This window comes from Takifugu rubripes, chromosome 17 (genome assembly GCF_901000725.2).
Source record: "Takifugu rubripes chromosome 17, fTakRub1.2, whole genome shotgun sequence".
Taxonomy (NCBI): Eukaryota; Metazoa; Chordata; class Actinopteri; order Tetraodontiformes; family Tetraodontidae; genus Takifugu; species Takifugu rubripes.
The window spans coordinates 14,790,322-14,812,382 of NC_042301.1; the positions used below are offsets into that span (position 1 = coordinate 14,790,322).

General features: G+C 44.9%; 1 protein-coding gene across 1 annotated transcript in view; it reads left to right on the forward strand.

The window, feature by feature from the left end:
* The first annotated feature begins 2,930 nt into the window (after nucleotides 1–2,930).
* Nucleotides 2,931–22,061, forward strand: part of LOC101073851 (zeta-sarcoglycan) — a 182,081-nt gene continuing 162,950 nt past the window's right edge. Inside the window, exon 1 of the mRNA XM_029851179.1 lies at nucleotides 2,931–3,054. Coding sequence (XP_029707039.1) covers nucleotides 3,016–3,054 — 39 coding nt within the window. The 5' untranslated portion in view covers nucleotides 2,931–3,015. The remainder of the gene's footprint in view (nucleotides 3,055–22,061) is intronic.

A 22,061-nucleotide genomic window follows, 5' to 3' on the forward strand; every position in this document is an offset into this window, starting at 1 on the left:
TGAGTTTTAATCACATCTTGATGAATCAAAATTAATCACATCCCTTCATTTTCATTAACTGTGGATATACAGTATAGTTTCTGATTAACAGCAGCAAAAAAGTAATGCCTCCATCATGCCAGAGGCAGCTGTAAATCTGCTGGTCATGTCCAGGACTTTGCAAGTCGCTGTCAAACTTTGTGTTGTATGGCAGTGTTTAGAGAGCCTCTCCCACAGGCTTTTCCCCGACTCTTTCTGCAGCCAGCGAAGAAAAACAGCTGCACTTTTGCATTTGAGAGGAGAAATAAAAGCCTCTATCACAGGACTGCAGTCTTACAAGAGGAAAAGAGCTGAGAGAGAATGAGGTAAACAGAGGAGGTGATGTTATTTTTCCCGCGTCCAACACACAGCTGTACTGTGGAAGAGCAAGGATTTCAGGTAAAATTGCTCCCCATCATGATGCCATGCATTCTTATCAAGGCAGAAGGGAAAGTCTATACGGAAGCAACGCTGTTTAAAACAACAAAAATGTGCAAAACTTTCTTCTCTCATATAGATTCCTATCAGTTTTGAAAAGAAAATAACATGCACACAAATGAATGAGCTGCATATGTGGCGAGAAAGGAGTGCATTAACCTCCACCGATTTTTAAGTATGATGGAGAGCAACTGTGTATTTTTTTAATGTGAGAGAAAGCGAGAAACCGACTTGATGGGGGAGGGATGGATAATTTCCAACAGGCATTGACCTGCTGACCATATCCGATAGCATTTTCCCTATAAAAAAATAACAGGTCTGGGGAAAAAAATGATTAATTGCCCAACAGCAAAGTTTTGCAGGAGAAAGAGAAACGGCACGGCAGAGTGGAGGGGTGGGTGTGGGGGGTGGGGGGGGGTGGGTGGGTTTGACTGACTGACTGAAGGTGGAAAATTACCAAAGAGTGCAAATGAAAGAGGCTGAGAGCACAAGAAGAGTGAAAGAGGGAGAGAGAGGGGGCAGCGAAGGTGCTGGAGTGCAGGCAATGTGACAACGTGACAACAAGGAGATGTTGGGGAAAGAAGCGAGTCGGCCAGATAGAGGAGGAGGAGCATAGAGAACTAGCATCGGTCTCATTAATGGGCTATTCCTCATCTCTTGATTCCCTCAAATATTCCTTCTACATCCACGATTCCCTCCTCTCTTGTTCTGTGCATATGTGTGTGTGTTCGCAGGCACAGATGTGTGAAAGCATGGGATCCCTCTCATCGGCAAACCTATTAAACTGAACACAAACATTTCGCACTTGAAGCGTCGAGAACGTCACAATGGTGCAAAGTTGAAAGGACTTGAAATGATCCTTGAAATTGAGGCGCCGACACGGAGGCAGGAACCTCCGAGCAGCTGAGTGTGTTGCCATTTTTGGATGTGTAATGGATAGGGGGACGGGCAGATGGGTGGAGGGATAGACTCCGTGACATTTCTAACGTGTATTGAGCTGCCAGGTTCAGTCCCGCGATTGTTCGGAACTTAACAGGACATTATAGAGCACTCCACTGTGGCCCTTGTCTTCTATTTTGCTTCCCTTCTTCTCGTTGCTTCTCCCTCTCTTTTATCCATCACCACTTGTCTCTTCCACTTTCCTCTCTTTGGGCAGCAAGCCTCCTCCTCCTCCTCCTCCTCCTCCCATCTCTCTCCTTTCCTCTCCACTGCTTGTCTCCTCATTCAAAAACGTGTGACAGTTAATAAAAAGCCCCAGTGGTCGGCAGGCGGCGACACCTTAGTATGCAGGAGAGGGATGAGGGTGATGTGAGAAAGAAAGAAAAGAAAGAAAGAAAGAAAGAAAGAAAGAAAGAAAGAAAGAAAGAAAGAAAGAAAGAAAGAAAGAAAGAAAGAAAGAAAGAAAGAAAGAAAGGCTTGATCTATTTCCACTTGTCCATTACAGTGTGAATTCTGTACTTCTTGTTCTCTAACAAAAAAGAGATAGAGGAAAAAGAGCTCGAGAGGGTGAGAGAAAAAGACCGAGAGGAAGAGGCAGAGAGAGGAAAGAGAGAGTTGAAGTATCAAATGAGTTTCTGCAAGTCGTCCAACAGCTCCTGAATTTAAATCTTTGTCTTGTCCTCAGTGACAAAGCAGCAATTTCGACCCATCTACTTGATTAGAACAAGCCTCCCCTCTCTTCAACTCTCTCCTCATCTCCTCTTCTCCTCTTCTCCTCTTCTCCTCTTCTCCTCTCCCTCACCAACACAAACGGTGCGGTGCGTCAGTCATCGGGATAATATACAGCATAAACCCAGTTCTCATTCTCTCCCCGCGCACCAACTCTCCCCGCCGCCCGTATCTCTCTCTCTCTCCCTCCCTCCCTCTATCTTTACCCTTCTCTCTCCATTTTCCTTTCTCTCTCTGCCTCTCTCCTTTTATTTCGGAGCTCATATCTCTGGCGGTTTGCCGCATGGAAGTCGACCAGGCTCGGCAGAGAGTCTCTGTGATCCGGACCCCTTCTTTCCAGACACCTCTCCACCGCTGCTGGATATGACGGCATTTATCTGCTGACTGACTGAAAGGAGAGTCTTCATCCCGGCTTCCCGTTCCTGCAGCGGGGGCCAAAATATATTCCGTACTCAGATGTAACTAAAAAAATAATACGCACCGGAACGAGGAGTGCGCAAAAGCCGCCGCTTTAAACATTACGCGCGGCTAATTTCATCGCGTCTGTCATTATTTATTCCCCCCATCCCCAGCGCGGACGAACCTAGAACCGGAGGTGGTGGGGGGGCGGGGGACTTCCACGGTATGGAGTCCCGATTTTACCCAGAGACCCACTGGGAGGAATGAGAGTGAGAAACCCGTCGCTGTGCTGGAATATTAATAAGCCGCTCCTGAGAATAAACCGGGGATGTTGCAGCAGACTTCGGGACTCTAGAGAGCGTTCCAACTTTTTTTTTTCCCGGGGCTTCTCCTATTTTAATCACTTTACCCTCACTCTGCTCTTCTTCGTCGTCGTCCGTCTGAGTTCGATTTCCGTGACTGTTTCGCCGAACTTCACTTGACTTCTCCGCCATGGACCGGTCCACGTCTTTGGATATTGAAGCGCTCAAGGTAGGAGGCTCGCAGCGCGCACTTGCTCCGGCGGCTGCGGTGGATGGATGGACGGATGCCCGGGTGGTCTGAGGCGTGACTGGGTGTGATGGGTGGCTCGCTGGATGTGCGCAATGTTGTCAAAAAGCAGAGTTGCGCTGTTATCTCGGGTGACAAGTGGAACGACTGGGTGGCCGCTGCGGCTGGAGGTTTTTCGGACGCCGGAGGTGCTGATGGGGAGGTTGTCACTATTGTCACTGCTCTAGGTTCAACACCACCCAGGAGCGCGTCGCTCCTGCTGTTTGCTTCTCTCACTCAAACACTCGTCCGTGTTCTTTTTATGCTGGTCAGGGAATTAAGAGAGGAAGAGATGAGGGAGCGTGTCAGGACTCGGTGCGTGGAGTGAATTATAATTCCCTTTTTTTTCTAGACCTGGGTTGTTGACAGGAGCCGCTGTGGGCGTCACTGGGACACTGGATAGACGGGACGGGGGTCATTTATTGGCGCACAGGGTCAGGGTCAGGGACGGTAATAGAAGGGTTGTGGACCTGGGTAATGAGAGGCTGATCATACTTCTCTGCCAGAAGAGTCTGTTTGAAAGTGTCTGAAGAACTCTCAACTGCCAACACAATATGTACTCCATTCCACTCCAGGTCCTGTCTGTTGAATTGTGAGGACAGTTTATATGACATATTTTTTTTAAGAATTTCCCTCAACTAAATCGCTGCCCCATAGAATTGTGAGACAAGTAACCACCAAATTCTTCAAATGTCATGTCAGCGAGGATGAGCTCCTGACGTGGATTACTAATCCACGTCATTAGTAATAGTCTCCTTCTCTAAAGATCTAATCACTCACAATTTATCACCATGATACGAATCCTCACGATCCCCTGCAGAAGTTTTTCTGCTTACGCATCTCTGAAACAGAGCGGAACTTGGACTGCAGCCGCTTTTGTGCGGGTTTCACTCCAGCAGTGAGATCCATGAGACTCTGTGCTAGTAAAGTTTATAAAATGAGTGTGCACGGAGCTGCCAGTCCTTCAGGTGTGATATTGGCCTGCTGCCACTTTGCATCTGAAAATTTAGAACTTGAGTTTGGAAATCCCCCGTTTGCAGTTCCTATTTAATCTGATAGCAGCAAGTGGCTAAATCAGCAGATTAGCAACATTCCGTTAGTGAGTGTGTGGTGTGTGGTGTGTGTGTGTGTGGTGTGTGTGTGTGTGTGTGTGTGTGTGTGGGGGGGGGGGGGGGCGTTGGGTGTTGACATTTCGAGTAGCATTAGCTCTGATCACATTTCTGGGAAGGTTACCTCAATGCACTGCACTAAATTGGCATTGACTCAGCTGGCTAGTGGCATCCCGATTTTTTTTTTTTTTAAAAAGACCTCAACATCCCAAGCCTCTTTACGTCACCCCCTCCTCCCCAAGATATACAAATGGTGTCATTTCTATCTCTTCTGATGTAGTAAGGTATGTACTTTTTACATATATGGCATTCCAAGTCCAGGATATTCAGATGGAATAAAGCAGTTTGGTTTTGACAGCAGTGGTGCTTTAGCTCACATTTCCACCTCAAATATGAAGTTCCTGTCCAGCTTTCTGTTTCTGGCCCTTTTTTTTGTACACACGTATTCGTCCATCCTTGGCGGTTATGTGCGGGAGGATAGGGCTTTGGTCGGGGACATTAACCCACGCGTGTGCACACGCTTGAGCACTGCCTGAACGCGTCTACGGCCCCACAGTGCAGAGATACCACACAGGTCTGTTTTAGCTGTTTTGTGCTGGCACATCTGCACACCCAGCTCCTGCCATACCTTTACAGTAAAGCTTAAAGTTTATTAAAATCAATACTCTTTCCTCTCAAGTACCAGAAACTGAGCCTCTCTAATTTTGGATTAGACCGACTTTATTGTCCACCCCGGGAGAACTTTCTCATCAGCCTCTCAAATACATTATAGCCAAAGCAATCCAATCTTAAAAGGAGACGATATATTTACGTGCCACTCGCCGTGAGTCGCGAAGAGGGAACGCAGGAAACGAGCGAGCAAAGACAGCACTGGGAAGTTGGAAAGCCACTGCACTATATCAAATAATCAAGCATTTGTGTGTGTGTGTGTGTGTGTGTGTGTGTGTGTGTGTGTGTGTGTGTGTGTGTGTGTGACCCGCTGCTTGTAAATCAGTGCAGGTTTCAATATCAATGGAGCAGTTTTAAGTGCTATTGATCTTTAGTAATGGCTTCAACATAAATTGTATGCACTGTATTTGCATCGTATCATAAAGGTAGCCAGCTTTTGACCCTCCAGATCAGAGTTCGTCAGCTAAGAGAGATGGAAATAAGTGTTTAAAAAAGTAGGGGGCAGTTTCAGACCTCAGTATCAATCCAAATTTAGAGAAAGGAGATCACTTAAGAAACTAACACGTGCCAATTTGCAGGTTTTGACTTGTCTGAGAACAGGAATTTGACTGATAATTAGGCATTTTACAGATAACACCTCACAAATCAATCATTTTACTTCAGTAGCATCATCTGTATCCATCTTTCCCCCCCCCTCCTTGCTGCCCTCCATGCAGGTCATTCCCTTAATAAACTGGTCCAGATTTCTGCTGCTGGCATCATTATATCACCCACCCACCCCCCCACTACATCACGGCATCCTTCAACAGCTCCTGGTTCAATTCAGAATAAATTACAACATTCTCGTTCATGCATTTATGGCCATCCGCAGCCCCGACCCTCCAAACCCGTCAGAACCTCTTCATATCTCCAGCCTGTACCCTCAGATCCTCCTCCTCCATCCACCCCTAAGCTCCCCATCTCAGCACCATGGGGAGTAGAGCATTCAGCTGCTCTGCTCCCCGGCTCTAGAACTCTCTCTCCCACCTGACCTCCATGAGGCTGAATCACTCTTAATCCTTATCTTAATCTTTCACACTCAAAACCCACAACCTAACACAAACTGCCTCCATTGTAACTAGTTTTAGTTTTAATGGAACCCGCCTGTTAAGGAAGTACCAGAATTTCCAATGATGGTTACTAATTTTTTAAAAATGGCTTCTGGTTGTGGGGTATAAATATCATAATAAATAACATTTATTATAAAAAAACCCACCGCAGTCTCGTGTTCTATATTTCTTTCCAGCTCTGTCCTTGGAGAAAACAGGAGGGGGTGGTTCACGTGCTCTTAGGGGCATTTCAACATTAACTGCCATGGTTTGGGGTACATTACTCAGGCATTTAAGCCAGCCAGGCCAAGACTGGCCCGCGCGGCCCTCAGGCAAGTGCAGTTCTTCATCTTGTGTCTGCAGGCATCAGTTGGATCATTTACGCGCGATAAAATTGGGAAAAAGCGTTGCAACACCCAGCGCGAACAGGCGACTTAATGCGCTGCAACGTGGAAGCTTCGATTCTTATGGTTAAATTTGGATGTTACCACATACAGATGAGTTTTGAGGTGGGGAGGTTGTTGGTGAATCATTGCTTGCGGTTCTGTGTGGGAGTTGCACCTACCGAGCACCTCACCATTTGCTGGGAATTTGTTGATTTGCTGTAGGAATTAGAGGAGTTTAAGAAAATTCCTTCTTTTTCTTTCTCCTTTTTTTGGCTAAGCTTACACCAGCACAATTAGTAAACAGATGGTAATCACAAAAAGCAGCAAACATAGTGCATTTGTTCTTGAAATAAAGGTACGACATAAACGAGACCTCATCAAAGAGAAGTAATGCTCGTAAATGAGGACATGACTGATAGAATCTGGGGCTGGTGATACTGTACACAAAACTCTAAATATCTTTCCTTATTTTTTAAGTTTACTTGTGACCGGGAATGTGTTGTGCCCTAGAATCATGCACCAGATGCTGGCAATATTAAAAAATAAAATCATATAGCGGCAGCCAGGTGTTCCACAGAGCAGCAGATAGGTACAACAAAAAGAGACATGTATGGACCATGAACCTATACACCATAGTATTAATGAACAATGTTAGGTTAACAGATTTGGCCGGGATCAGAATGAACGCTACACATTAGTGCGATTAATGAGGTAACTGTATTTAATTTTACGTTATACCGACAGTCATCTGGAATTGCAAAAAGAAAAAAAACAACCTGAGAATACATCCATAAAGAATTTCATACATCAGTTATAGAAGCAACATCCTTGGAATCGTCATTATATGGAGGGTGTTTCAAACCCACAGGGATGAAATTATCGATAGCGAGGGGGTGTGTGTGTGTGTGTGTGTGCGTGTGTGTGTGTGTGTGTGTGTGTGTGTGTGTGGATTGCTGATCCATGGCGGCAGGCAACAGAAGGCACAATGGACTGCAGAGGAGTTTTGTAAGTGGAGAGAAAACACGACGGTGTTGAACCTGGCCCCAGGGAGGCTCCCGGGTTCACATAGCTGTGGAGTTGTGATAATTAGTCTCCTCTTGTACTCACACACACACACACACACACACACACACAGAGCTAATAATGGATGATAGTTACAGGGATAAAAGTGCATGGATCCATTAACATATAGCACTCTAAGTGCACAGATTTCTATAGAGACAGAGATGAACACTTTGCCTTTAGCATATTTAGTGTGCATCGTGGCGGGAAACATACACACCCATACACACAGTCATTCCTAATGGTGACTGATGTCCCACATCGCTACCTGCCATCTGACTTCTCCTCCAGAAGCCTCGGGGGTGTGTGACTGCGTTCATGTCTGTCTCAATCTAAGTGTGAGTGATTCTACGCGCCACTTGACCCTGAACTGAGAGCGCGCTCTACTTTGTTCACCTCGCCTTACGATGTAGCGACATAGTCCCACCTGCGCTACGACGCCACTGACAGCTCAACATGCAGTGGTGTGCTGCCTTCAAAGCCTTCTCTGCTGGCCTCAGGATCCCGGAACCCATAACGTGATGATTGAACGTGATTTGTTGCTCGAAACAAGCAAGTCTTTGCATTGTTGAGATTTTATGGTTTTCATTAGAAATGAATCAGGTTGTTTAGGACTAGATCCCACTTGGTTTCTTCTGTGTCCATGAAGACAATATTCTCTCTTGTGAAGAGGGTTAATTTGGTGTTTGGTTTATAATCACTCCTGTAGCTCCAAAGGTTCCAGAGTGTAGTAATGGTAATTACAATTCCATTAGTAATGGAGTTTCTACTTGATTGTACTTGGAAAAGTATTTTGTTGAACTCAGATTCTGATTGCGTGACCCCTGAGCCACCTTGCTGGTGTATGGAAGTGTCACCAGTTCCCTGTCCTGCGATTGGAATAGGAGCAGTTTGAAGATTGAGCAGTTCCTATTCTTGCGAGCTAATCCTTCCTGGGAAAGTTTTAGGCATTAATTAACGTAACCGAGTCCCTATATAACAGAGTCAATGAACACTTTGTGGGGTAAGTTTGCATTGTCTGCCATTGATGGTTTCTGTAGCCCTGGGATCAAAACGATCGTATTAATAGCCGATGTGATTCAAGTCGGAGAAATTGAAGGCCGAGTTTCCAGCACGTGGCCTGCAACTGTATGTGCTTGCATGGCAGTGAGGGGGAAAAAAAACAAAACAAAATCAGTCTCTGCGTTCATTAAAATGCAACTCGTATTGCTCTAATTTCTCTGCAGTGAAAGGCCACTGGAGCAGTTGCTACAGATCCTCCTTCGGCTGCCATAGTTTCTCATGACTCTGTTTTGACAGCTATGTTTTCCTTAAGATGACTTTTGACTCCTCATCTATGCCGCAATCCAGTTATTTTTCACACAGATGGCGTCTTTCACTGTATACGGATGAGCGCGGCGGCGCCCCTTTGATTGGTCATTTCCGTCGCTGTGCTCTAGGAAAATAACTGCAACAATAATATGCACTTGAAGAGAATATGAGTTTCTCTCTGCAACTGTCTGCTGGCTGGGCTGCCTGCTGGAGCTGAATGCAATATGGCTCTAATAAACTTTGTTTTGATAGCATGGCATGGTGACGATATACGGTCACGGCAGAGCGGGCACGCAAACTTTTGATGTACGGTGCCATCTAAATACCCGAACCACATGCGGCGCTGCAGCCGAGGAAATGTGAGTGAATAAAAAACGCGAGGCTAAAATACAAGCTGTCACTGTACTCACAGGGGAAGCGTCCCTCAACAACAGGATGTCTGCTTCCCTCGGTCTTTGTAAGACACCTTTGAATTGGCGGCAGAACTTTTAACAGACGTCTGAAGGTGCAGCCAGACGTAGGTTTAAGCTTCAGTAGCTGAAGGCACAGCGGAGATAAATGCAGCCCGGAGCACGGCCGCACAAGATGGGGATGTCGGTGAAACGTGGCCCCCAACCAAAAATGGCAAAACCTCCGACAGTCTAACAAGCAGATGAGTCAGGGATCCAGAAAATCCCCCACATCCTGTAATTTAAGGCACCAAAGTTTGTGCCAAATGCTGGGCAAGTATATAGACTGAGGCAGTGGATAAAGCTCTGGGTGCTGTGAATATGTTTAAGAATTATAGCCGATAAATCCGGTTGTTAAAAAGCCCTCCGCAAAAGCCGGTAGATCACACAAGTCGGATAGAATCAACAGCGCAAACAAAGCTTCATATCATCTGCCGGGATCAATATCGCTTAACAACATAACAGTGAGGAAACAGTAACCCTCCCGATTGACGGGCGGGTTATTTTTAATCATCATCGCAATTTGAATGAAGAATAGAATAAGTTAGTTTAAGATGAGAGAAAAATGGTTCGAATCTTCAATAGATAAAAACATTGTTCAGCCACTGACGCGCTGCATAAAACACTCTTAATCCCGGAAAATTCTTACACGCTGAATGCAAACAGAAACACTTTTTATAACAGAAACACTTTTAAACACACTATTATAATTACAGTAAAAAGATTCGCCTTGAAGTATTATTATTATGTTGCATATCTATATGATAGCTTTAGCTTCAATTTCATCATATAGCTGCTTGAAATGAATGTCAGGACTGGAAAAGGATAATTTTGAAAAACAGACCTTCAAGTCTTTGAACATCAGTGACGTGAAACTGATCACAGGAGGAGGCCTGAGACGCCCGAGCTCGCTTTATTACGAACTGCAATGAAATACGAAACCTGACGTCTCTCTCTGGCAAAAGCCTTGACGACCTGTCACAGGACAGGGGAGACGCAGACTACTTGAACACCAGGGGTAGGGACCATCGGGGAAGGCCTGGACGATCCCAGGGGGACGGGGACGCACCAGGGCCGGAGGTGAAGGCACCTGAAGCGAGCGGAGCGATTAGACTTCAAAATAAAACAGGAAACACAAAAGGACACAGATGAATTTAAGGAGACATGATCAATCAAGGCGCAAGCCAGAAACGTCCCTTCGCTCCAGGGGCGGTCGTCTGCACGTGCCTGCGCTCCTGTCCCTCCTGAGGCGTGTGTGGCGTGTTGATAGCGTTCCATCAGAGCATGACGGCCAAGAAAAGGAGTAGTATATGAGGGAATCATGAGGGACTCGTGAGAGAATCCCTATTCCCTCATTGACTAATAATGGGGCTCCAGTGTGCCTGGCTCCAGCCGCGCTCTACCACCAAAAGGCATTCTTGGCACCATATGGATAATGTAAAAGCAGATGACAGCACGCCATACTGCCCCGTAGCCCAGTGGACATGCAGCATTAGACTGAATCTCAGTGGGATGTTTACATTTGTCATTATGCGCGCCGCTGCGAGCAATGCTATGCTGTCCAGCGCTGACGAGATAATAGAAGGCTTTGCGCTCCGGAGCTAAATGGGGACTCCCATCTATTATTAATCTCAGTCATTTAATTCTCCCTAAACTGCCATTTAGGGAGAATTGCAAGGTGACTCTTTTTCCAAACAATGCTAAGATGGAAATTTGATTTCTTCTAAAGGAACAAAGCAATAGTGATGTGGTCATGACTGGCGGCTCCTGGTGTGGCGGGCTAATGGTCACCGGTTTCTTTTTTTTCTGGGGAGGCTTGTGTTCTTTACCCATCATTACCAGTTACTGCTGAACATACTGTTATATTTAGTGTACATTAAATGAGAGATGTCATCATCATCAGCCTCCCCCGCACCATCTCAGCACCATCCAGCTCAGAGGTGGGTGAATTGAATTCATTACTGGCATTAGTTGTCATTTTCCCTGCAGCTGACCTGGGATGACGGGCCCAGTCCTGGCTAACGTTTACAGCCGCCATGGAAGCGGAGCGGACTCGGCTCCTCCTTCTCGTCTACTCTGGGCGAACCAAATTCATTGCCTGGACAAATTGGATTCTTTGGCCTTGATAATAGTAATCTGTCTTTCTACTGTCAAAAAAGACACGACAAATTTGCCGCTCCTGCTTATGTTTATTCCATCCTAATCTTAGGTTGTTATTTTTGGTTTTGCTGTAATTCTGAATCGTTACTGTTCCTGGTTGTCAGCTCCTGCGGCCCAAATTCTCTGTTTTAAAAGTGCATCAGCTTTATTTGCCATTTTAGGATGAGAGCATCATTTCATTTTTGTAATCGGGAGGGATGGGGTGGGTTACGTGGTTCCAGGCGTGCGGCGCGGGCTCCTTCAGGCCCCGTCAGCAGTCCCGCGAGTCTCGGCAGTATAGCCCAGCGTCTTTACATTATCCCAGCAGCAGCAGTGCATTTATCTGGACGTATCTGCCTTCCCGTCCCTCATCCCCGTGACAAGTAAATCATCTCTTCCCCTGCTGTGACAGCGCAATCCCGATGTCTGTTACATCTCCAGGCCACACACACACACACACACACACACACACACACGCTGGGACACACACATAGGAACAAGCAATCGCATTACACACGCAAACACTTTTCGTCAGATGGGACTCTTGCCCATTCAAGGACAGAGCGGTGACACCTCATCATGAGCCAAATGAAGCAAGAGTGGCGGGGGGGGGGGGGGGGTGTTGGCGTGGCGGGGGGGGGCAGAGTGCTGAACGCCGGTGAGGTGACCGCACCAGACGCCAGATTTCAGGGGAGGGGGGGGGGGGGCTGTGTCATGGTGGTTGGAAGGTATTAAGATGTGGCCTAAAACACTAGAATGAGAACGATGCGTCACATCTGCTGTGTGGTAAACTTTAATGATACAATGATCACTGCTTCTTTAAGCACTCTGTTGGAAAGATGACACTTTCATCAATGTTCTCGGCCGGGGTTCTCATCTGTCCCTCATCTCTCTCAGTAATGAGTGGCAATGCGCCAGCAGATGGGCAAGGTTGGAGAATAAGTAGAATAAATGGAGCCAAAAGACAGTGACTGCACACGCATGTGTGATTGTGACTCCTAGAAACAGACAAGCGGAAGATTCCAGCACCTATTAACACGCTCCTATATGCACTCATGAAATTGGATTACAGTCACACCTGGTACATCTCTCTGGCACATTAAAATTCAATCAAATGGAGATTTTATTTGATCTACAAACATTTCCACCCTATAGAAATGAGTACAAATACACACCAGCCCTTTTTGTGTGTGTAATAATTTCACAGTTCAGTCCAATCTGGCAATCGTGCAGCATGATAGGAACTAAATTGAAATAGTCCGATAGTTCATATTCATTTCACAGAAGGAAGGCTGGAAGAAAGTGAAAACACAAACCCACAGCCATAAAGGTCATAAAGGAAATAAAAGAAATGAAGTATAATGAGGACTCTGGGCTTGTGGCAGGTCTGAACTCCACATTTGGAACAGAAAAAGGGATAAGTCAATAGAAATGATGGAGGTTGCAGCGAATGGGGGGTTTAACCTAATGCAGCGTCAGAGGAAGGAAGGAAGGAAGGAAGGGAAATGGTTATTTATGAAGCTGTGAGAGTTTCCAATTCTTTACATTTTTATAGCTTTTTTTATACTGTTGTCTTTCATGTACTAAATTAGCATAGCAACAACAGTCACGCTTACTTTGATCGCAGTTCAGTCTGTCTGGTAAAGACATGGATAGACAAACGATGCTGTTACGAGATGATGCCAACTTCCTCTGACAACACAAGATGAACCCGTCCCACAAACTTAACCGAAGAAAAGAATGAGAAATAAGACCAGAAACTTCTAATCTCGGGGGGGAAGGGGGCCGTCTGGATGAGTGACATCCTGAGTGCAGACCTATGACAGCATGGTTTATGTATTTAAGTCTATTTGTGCTCATGTTTAATTAAACACAACTGCATGGCGCTCCGCTATGTTTCACTTTCTATTCCATGTGTCTTTTAGTTCCATCGCCGGTCCTCTGAAATAATGGTTATGGTCCTTCCCTTCATTTCTCCAGCTCCCTTGCATACTTTTCCCCTGTATTGATTTATTTTGAGGGAGCCCAGTAGTGGGAAAATTAAGCGGGATGGGATTTAAAGCATTTGCACAATATTGTGTGTGTGTGTGTGTGCACGCTCCTCCTCACACTTCTGTCAGATTAATTTTAAGTACATTGTGCCTGCACCCTCAGTACATTAACCAGGAAGAGGCTGCATTTATAGCATCCTTTCATTTGAAATTGATGCCAGGAGAAAGGAGAGGGCCTCTGTGAACAAGCATAAAGTGGTCTGTAACTGTTGCAGTAATGAAGGGACGCTCGCCGCCGCGCCGTCATTTACTCATGTCTGCCAGCAATGTGCAGAAGATGTAAAAAAAAACACGGCCTCACTGTTTTTAAGGGGCATCAAAATGTCCCAAATTCTTCACACGCATCTACTCCGACACATACGCACTTCATGGCTACCCAGCGCCAGCGTGTCATGCTCTGGTGTTACCAGAGGGGGCACAAGAGAGACCAAAGAACAACCTGGAATTTTCCACAGGGGAATCTGTTTCGACAGTTACCGCGGGGTAGCATACCGGGTGGCCTCTCCAGTGTCCAAACACAATATCAAAAACACCAACAATCAAAGGGAAAATGGTTGAGATGCAAGGAGAAATTAAATGACAAAGAAGGAGCGTAAGGAATGGTGCAACCATTAATAACAGGAACACCTTTTTTTAAACGTTCTATCTGATTGTACTGATGTTTGCAGAAGCGCAGACGATAAAGGAGACAAAGCAATGCCATCTGACCGTAACATTGAGAGGTCGTTGGTGCCGCAGCTTGTTGTTCCGCAGGTTTATTGTGAGCAGGTCGCCCCAGGAGCTGCTAAAGATGGAGACGCCTGTTGAAGGACACAATGTCGCACCTTGTGAGGCACAGACAGGCGACAAATGCTCAAGTTCGGCTTTGTTCTGGCTTCTACCCGGCGTTCCTGCTTTTCTGGAGATTTCCTTTTTTCTTTTTTAGTGCACTGATGGAATATATTGAAAACACGGGTTTGTTTCTTAGTTGTTGTTGTTTTTTTTTTTTAAGAATAAATGCTTTAAAGATCCGAGGGAGCATGGCTGCATGTAGTACTGCTCAAAAAACTTTGAAGGGTGACGTTAGTAACAATTATGGGAACATTCTGGCTAATCTAGTGTAAAGATAATTTGGAATACTTCTGCCTTGGAATACGTGTGTGAGGGTTATTTTACAAATGAGCTTTTCATTCACTTTCAGGCTTTAGCTACTGGCTCCAGTGAAGCCTGACTCCAGGAACTGTTTTGTCCTTTGATGAAATCTGTATCTTTCTGCTGCCCAGGGGCCAAAACACATCTAAAGGGCCCTTTGTTGACACAGACATTCCCAGAGGGATGAAACATGGAGGGAAATGTCCAATGTATAACAGTGCAAGACAGTTTAAACCATGAAGATGCTCAAAACCAGGAGGATCAACATGCTCTTGATGCCTTTCCCACATAGGAAGGGAGTTATTGTTTATTAAATCTTTGGTTGGTCACCGACTGTCCTGCATGTGTTCCATCTCGCCAGGATCAGGCCGAGCTGAGATGTGTAAAAATAACCAAAATCAAAAAAAAAGGGCGGTAAAATGCAGTAAGAGAGGTTTGGGGTCATGATTGGGTCAAAAATATGAAAGCAGTGAAAAGAGGGGGCATGGTGAGGACAGAGGGATATGAAGTGCACGCCCGTTGTGTGTGTGTGTGTGTGTGTGTGCGTGTGTGCGTGTGTGTGTGTGTGTGTACATTTGTGTTCATACCCGGCTCTTTCTTTCATCTTCAGTTGAAGGCAATAATGTGATGATTGCAATGTGATCTATATAGATTTGGCCTTGAGAAGTGATTGCTATGTCTGGCTCTATATCCCACACACACACACACACACATACACACACACACACACACATACACACACACACACACTCACACACATTAATCTACCATACATTTAGACTTGACAGAGGTTTTTGTCCTCACCTGTAAATATGTCAGCTCTTTTTTTCCTACCTCTCCTTTACTTTCCCTCCGTTCCAGCTCTCCGCCTCACACCCCTCGCTCACGCCATCCATTCCCAGGGTCTTTTTGCTTTTATTCTTCTTCTGTGCAACCCAACGCTCCTTACTGCTCCTTGTAATCTCCTCCGCCTTCCTCCACACCACCTTCGAGCCGTGCACTTATCACCCCCCCCCCTCCATCTGCACACACACCATACAGAGATGTCACCAAAAGACCGAGCACCGTCGCTTCGGTGGGCGTACATGAAGCCAAGATTCTGTCACAGCTTGAGTGGTCTGACTTTTCTAGCTCTGGATCAATGAGCAGAAAGAATTGTGTCCCATACTACCCCACTCTATGTGTAAAGGGGTGTGTGCTTGTGTGTGTGTGTGTGTTTACTTTTGCTTCCAATCAAAATCCCCACGTTTAAAGTTCTCCCTATCAACGCTGTGGTCGTTAGAAGTGTTGTTGTTATCAAACTGTGTGTGTGCGTGTGTGTGCATGTGTGATATTATTTGACCTATGTGCCTAGGGCCTGTAGCAGTAATCCATGCAGGGACTGGATGAAGGAGTGGGAGGGTGGTCAGCCTGCAGATCGATATGTCAGCAGTGCACAGTTGTTCTCCATCTCCTCCCTCACCTTTTCCTACTTGGACACTATTCTTTTTGCTGTTCTTTCAACAGCATTCCCTCTTTTCCACCCTCTCACTCTTTATCCTTTCTTTTATATTTCAAATTCTCCCCTAATCTCTAAATTGATCCCTTTTTCCTCCCCACCCCCACCCCCACTGTCTTTTTTGGGGCCAGCTTACTTTCAGCGTTCCTCTCCTGGGGCCACTTGCCTGACCGTATCTCTCTTCCTCCACACTATATCACTGTCTTCATCATGTCTCGCCTGCACCTATTTCTTTCTCTTTATCATATGAGATACGCCTTCTCTCTCTCTCTTTATATCTCTTTTGAAGGCGGTAGTCTATTTCTGTCCATTTCTAATTTGTCATTGCAGCTCTCTCCCCCCCAAAAAAGACTTCTCCCCTTTCTCACGCTTGGTTTCTCTTTTATTTCGGATGGAGGAGCTCACCGGTTGGTTCCACAAACTTCTCATTTTGACTGCTATTTAATGGGAATCATTGGTTCACTTTTTGCTATCCCATCATGTTCTACCTAATTGAAATACATTGACTTTATTTTTTGTTGACATTGACTTTGGTTTCCCATCAGAAACCTTTAGAAGGAAATGTACCCTTTTTAAGCATACTGTCCTCAGCTGAGAGCTGAGAGCTGAGCTTAAATAGAAATGCAACACAAATGAGTCGTGACTTGTTGATTGGTCAGAGATCAATATATTTGATCTCAACACATGTCACACTTTCAGTCTAATAATATTTGACTTTGGTGAAAAGTCCCCCCCCCCGTGATTTTTTTTACAGCCTTTGGCCTCCTCCCAACATAAAATTGACTCCTTGCTGTGACAAATTGCTGCATACATTCAAAAACACTATGACTTTGCTCCCTATCCAATTAGGTTGCTATAGCAACAATATGCATTTGTCAAATTGGAAAAGAAGGCGAGTAGATTATGTTCAATTTCTTGGAAATGTGAAGTGACTCAGCTTCTTTATTGAAAAGAACATAAAGAATCGGAATGTAGTCTTTTGGGTTTTTTTTAAATCTTATTTTTGGTTTATTTTCTAAGGAGTAGGAGCTTCTGGGCTCCCACACTGTTTCTCTTCTGTCACCAAATGGATCAAAATATGATTCCTTCATTTTCAGATGGGACAGATGAAGGTGTTTTCCTTATAAAAGCTGTTTTTTTCAATTTGTTGGGATGCAGCCACTTCAAATGTCAAACAGATTCTCTGAAGAAGAGAAGATGAAGAAGGTGATATTTTCTAAGGCAATACTTGTCATTTTAGTTATGATATCCACTGTTTTTAAATGCAGATTATGAGTTTCAAACTGAACTTCCTGGAGTTGCAGCACTGGTACATAGAAAACAGCTGAGCATTTCGACAGTTGCTGCAATCTAGTAAGCGGAGTTGCGGAACGCCATGATTCTTTCACTCTGTTGCTAAGAAACTAAAGACAGAAAACAAATTGCACCCATTTTGAAATAAAAAAAGATCTCCCCCCCCAAAAAACGTGAATTTAGGTTTATGTGTGTGTGTGTGCAGAAGGAATTGCCATCTTCTTAAAGCATTTGTTGAATCCAAGCTAAATACACTTTGACAAGATGACTGTAGACCCCCCACAGACACACACACACACACACACACACACACACACACTCTTTAAACCATTAAAAAGTAGCATTTTTCTCTTTGAGGAAGATTAGGAGATTGGCCTGAGGCACTTTAGCTTTCCCTTCAGCACCCCCATCTCCCATCTCTCTCTTCCCATCTTCGTCCCCGAGACTGATTAGTTAGCCTCATACTCCGACAGCCTGACACTAGCATTTCTCACGACGTACATGTTTACACACACACACACATACACACACACACACACACACACACTTATCTTCTTCCCTGACATTTTTTCTTCATCCCTCTAGAACTCCTGAGGGAGGGGCCTGCATGCTTCTGTTAATCCCACTAAAATCCAAGTGGTGGTCCTTTTAATAATAAAAACTCTGAAAACCTGAAATTGCATAAACGCAATTAACAATGGTTTGCTTCTTTTTTTCTGTGTTTTAAAATAATCAGCCGCTGCTGCACATCAGCACAACAACAGTCACAACAGCATTTTGCATTTGAAATGCTCTATTTTCTGTCTGGTGTGTAAACAGCTCCAGGTTGTGTTGGTGCGTTTGGGCCTGGAGGTAATCTTAAATTTTAAAATCGCATTAAACACACAAATAACACCACTTCTCAGCTACATTTACTCAACGGTAGCGACACGCCACATGTGGTACGGCTGTATTTTTAATGACATGCAGGCAGGAAATAGAAAATGTCTCCACAGCAGAGGTGATTGGACCTTTTCAGAACTTCATAGGCACTTAGAGTCCACATCTCACGCTCACTCTGGAGAGCTCAAAATCTTCTAAAACATATTACTCATTTTAATGCGGCCATCTTTTTTTTTACTGCCACGGGAACGGGGTCCGACCTTCAATTCATTAGGGAGTGTGAGTTGACGCCGCTTCCCTCTCTCGCCGTCACCGGGCAGAGACAGCTGAGCACGGTGTTAGAAGGAGCAGCGGTGGGGGTTTTGGGGGGGTGGGGGGGGGGTGTTACTCCAGTGCTGAGTAAGGCGTTCGGCTTTAAGGAGCCGTTTTAGATGACTCATTAATTCAAAAACCTTCAGCTGCAGTTTCTGAGGAGGTGAGTTCATTCATAATGAAATGCTTTACTTTTAATTAAACTTCGCAGCATGCCTTTGTTTGTAGCGAGCTGCAGCTTAGCCAGCGCGGGCGCGGTTCTGCCTTTTTAGGAAACTGACAGAAATAAGGCTTTTATTTATTTTTTATTTTAAGCTTTTCATGAAAAGGATCAGTCTTTTTTTTTTTTAAAGCTGCCTCAGCACGGTCAGGAGGGTGCTTGTCGAGAGGCGGGGGCATATGTCTCCGAATCCCAAAATGAATCTCACACACACACACACACACACACACACACACACACACACACACACACACACTGATTCCCCTTCTTGAAGGAAGCTGCACAGAAGGAAGACGTTGCTGAATTTGGGCAATTCTCAGGGGCATGAAGTACAGCTTCTCTAAATTAAAATCAATCACCGGATGAGCGCTTCACTTTCAACGCTCGCTGCCGCTGTTTCCACATTCAGAGCCCCCTCGGCCTTTTCCTTCCCCCTCCCTCCCACTATCTGGCCCTGTTCGCTGTACCTCTCGCCATCTCCAAGTGAAAATAGCAACTGAGCCTCCTCCTACACATCCACGATTTCTGAAGAAACTGGAAGAGGAGGAACAGGAACAAGAATGAAGACATCCTAAAGTCTTGGTCCCATTTTATTTTATGTTGGTGTGAAAGCCAGGAGACTTGAAGGGAGACGCATTTAGTGAAATGCTAAACATCTGTCCTTCAATGTAAAGCCTTTATAGATGTGTCCATGACTGACGTGCAGCTGGAGGTGGTTTTCTTTTCTTGTTTACCGGCAGTACTGCCGACCACCCACTTCTTCCCTCAGTCATTCAAAGCAAACAAAGCTAAAGAAACCCGCCGCCGGACTGAATCCTGTGGCAACATTGTTGTACATTTGGGTAGTATGGGACACAATGTTGAAAGAAAATGTTGAATTTGCTGTTCGTTTCTTTCCTTGGCACCAAGCAGAAGCAACAATATGTTTTTTAAGGAACAGCTAACTTTACAAACACCCCAACAGTGACTGGTCCAATACCAAGATCTATTGTGATGCTAAAAATAGCGTAAATCTGACTACAGTAAAAGTGTGATGGAGGTAACTTCAGTCATAGCAGCAGCCTCCTGGAGCGACACGTGAAGCCAAATCCACTAGTTTTACTTACCAGTGGCTTACAACCTCCTTAATGAATTGTTCTTTTACTTCTAGATTTTGAGTTTTGAGCTTTCACTTCCTCTGTGTGCGCTGAAGACGCGTACACACACGTGGGTGTGTTTTGAAAATGGCTCATTTGTTCATAGATGATTCTAATCTTTCGCACATTCGAGCACATTGTGCCCCTGGGCCCTGTTACTCAGCACTTAGTGATGTCACTTTAGAAATGTGCTGCTGGGACCAAACATTTCAGACCACCCAGGGCTCTGTTCTTTCTACCTGTAAATAAGCATATAAATAAATACATACATACGTAAAGGGATTATGGATAAGTGTAAATATGAACCTCCACCAAAACAAACACAGAAGCTGCACAATGATAGCGGCTCCAGCCTGGGCTCCATTAGGTCTTGTCTCTTCATTGCTGTGTGTAGTTTAAGGTAATATTGGGCAGGGCAATTAGCTGTTTGATCTACTAAGAAAACCAGGCATCATGTTCCCAAAAGAAGGTATCTTTTCAGTTGTTCTCCGAGCGCCCCGAGTCTCACTACATCAATCAAGTCCCCGGTGAGACTCTTTATCAGGATTAGAGAACAAGGACAGATGGAAGCAGGAGAAACAAAGGGGTAAAAGAATACTCTCACAATGGTGGAGGTCGTGCTTTGAAAACGTCGGGTCACCAAAATCAAAGGCCCTGCAGGGTTCTGCAACGATTTTCCTCACGCTGAAAATGAACAAAGACAATTACGCGTCAATTACCAAGGAAATAAGAGTGAGGCAGGAGGAAGTGCGAAGACGCCTGTGAAGATGGTCTTTTTCAGCCCATTTCCACAAAGTTCCTGAAAGTTGCTGTAAGTTCCACACAGATGCACCCAGATGTGGAACATGGGCTCCTCCCCATGGTACACACAGCAAATTAGCTTCAACAGTGATGTAAACCGACGGGACCAACCTGGGGCTGATTTTAACCCACGTCAAAGACCTGCTGAACCCAAAGTTACAAATCTAGAACGTTTCACTCCGCTGGAAAATCCAGAAATTTGACAGGATCACGGGAAATGTTACGAAGTATCGATATATCGTAGATACAGGAGGGAGGGTCCAAAGCCGTGAAGTAGAACAAAGATACAGGTGACAAACAGGAAGCAAAATAAAATAAGAAGAGGTTCAATTACCCTAAAGCTTTGTTTGTACACTAGCTACTGAACACTTAATTGGTTTTTCTTCTATCTTTCCAAAAGCACTCTGAGATGCTAAAAAGCCTTTTTGATGTCACTTGTTCAGCCTCTGGATGCATACAAGGACACGTATATACAGTAGCAGTGTGTGTATGGACCTCGAGGTTCCCCAACAAGCTTATCATCACCGTAAACATTTCGTCCCCTCTTAATTGTGTTTTATTTATTGCTACAATAATTCCGGATAGGCCCGTGGATCGGAGCAGGGGGAAATTAAATGACTTTTTCCTTTGCTTAAATCTGCTTAGCTGTCCTTCGTTCTTCATCGGGCGTGACAGCAACGGTGCGCCGGTTGATTAATAGATTTTAGAAACTCCTGGCAATGCATCAGCAAAGAAATTAAATGATTTTTAATTTTAAAAGAAAACAACAATAAATAACAACAGGTTTCCCTGATGTGGCACAATGTTTCGGAAGACTGCAGCATCTGTTGGAAGCCAAAACACACAACAACCTAGCAAACAGAAGCTGGCTGTTTTACAGTCCTGAGCACAACAGGCTGGTTGTTCTCAGTATGAACACTGATTTCCTTATTTATTATTCATCATTGGCTTATGGGCTCGCATCGACTCCGCCGTCCTTGTTTGACACGTCGATTAATACATCTGTCATGGAAATGTGACCACCGGCCCACAGAGTCAATTGGTGCCTGCTGTAATTCCACTTAACTTCATATAATTACCTTTTGTTGCTGAAAATGGATCTCCAAAACCTCTCGTAAACTGGAATCGCGTGCCACGCAAAAGGCTACCATTAAATAAGAATTAAAGAAGATTTATGGCATTTAAGTGTATAGCGATATCGGCAATTAGCGACGCCGACGGATGTTCTGTGGTTGTTTGAGCGGCGAGTTTTTGTTTTACACAGGCAGATGATCTGTCATATTTTCAGTGCTTTTCTGTGTTTTCTTTCACGGTTCATGACAGCCAGACAGGTGCAGATAAATTTGTCAGTAAAGCTCGAAGGCAAAGCCTGCGAAATCAAACCCGAAGCAATTGTGGCTGCGCGCATGCAAA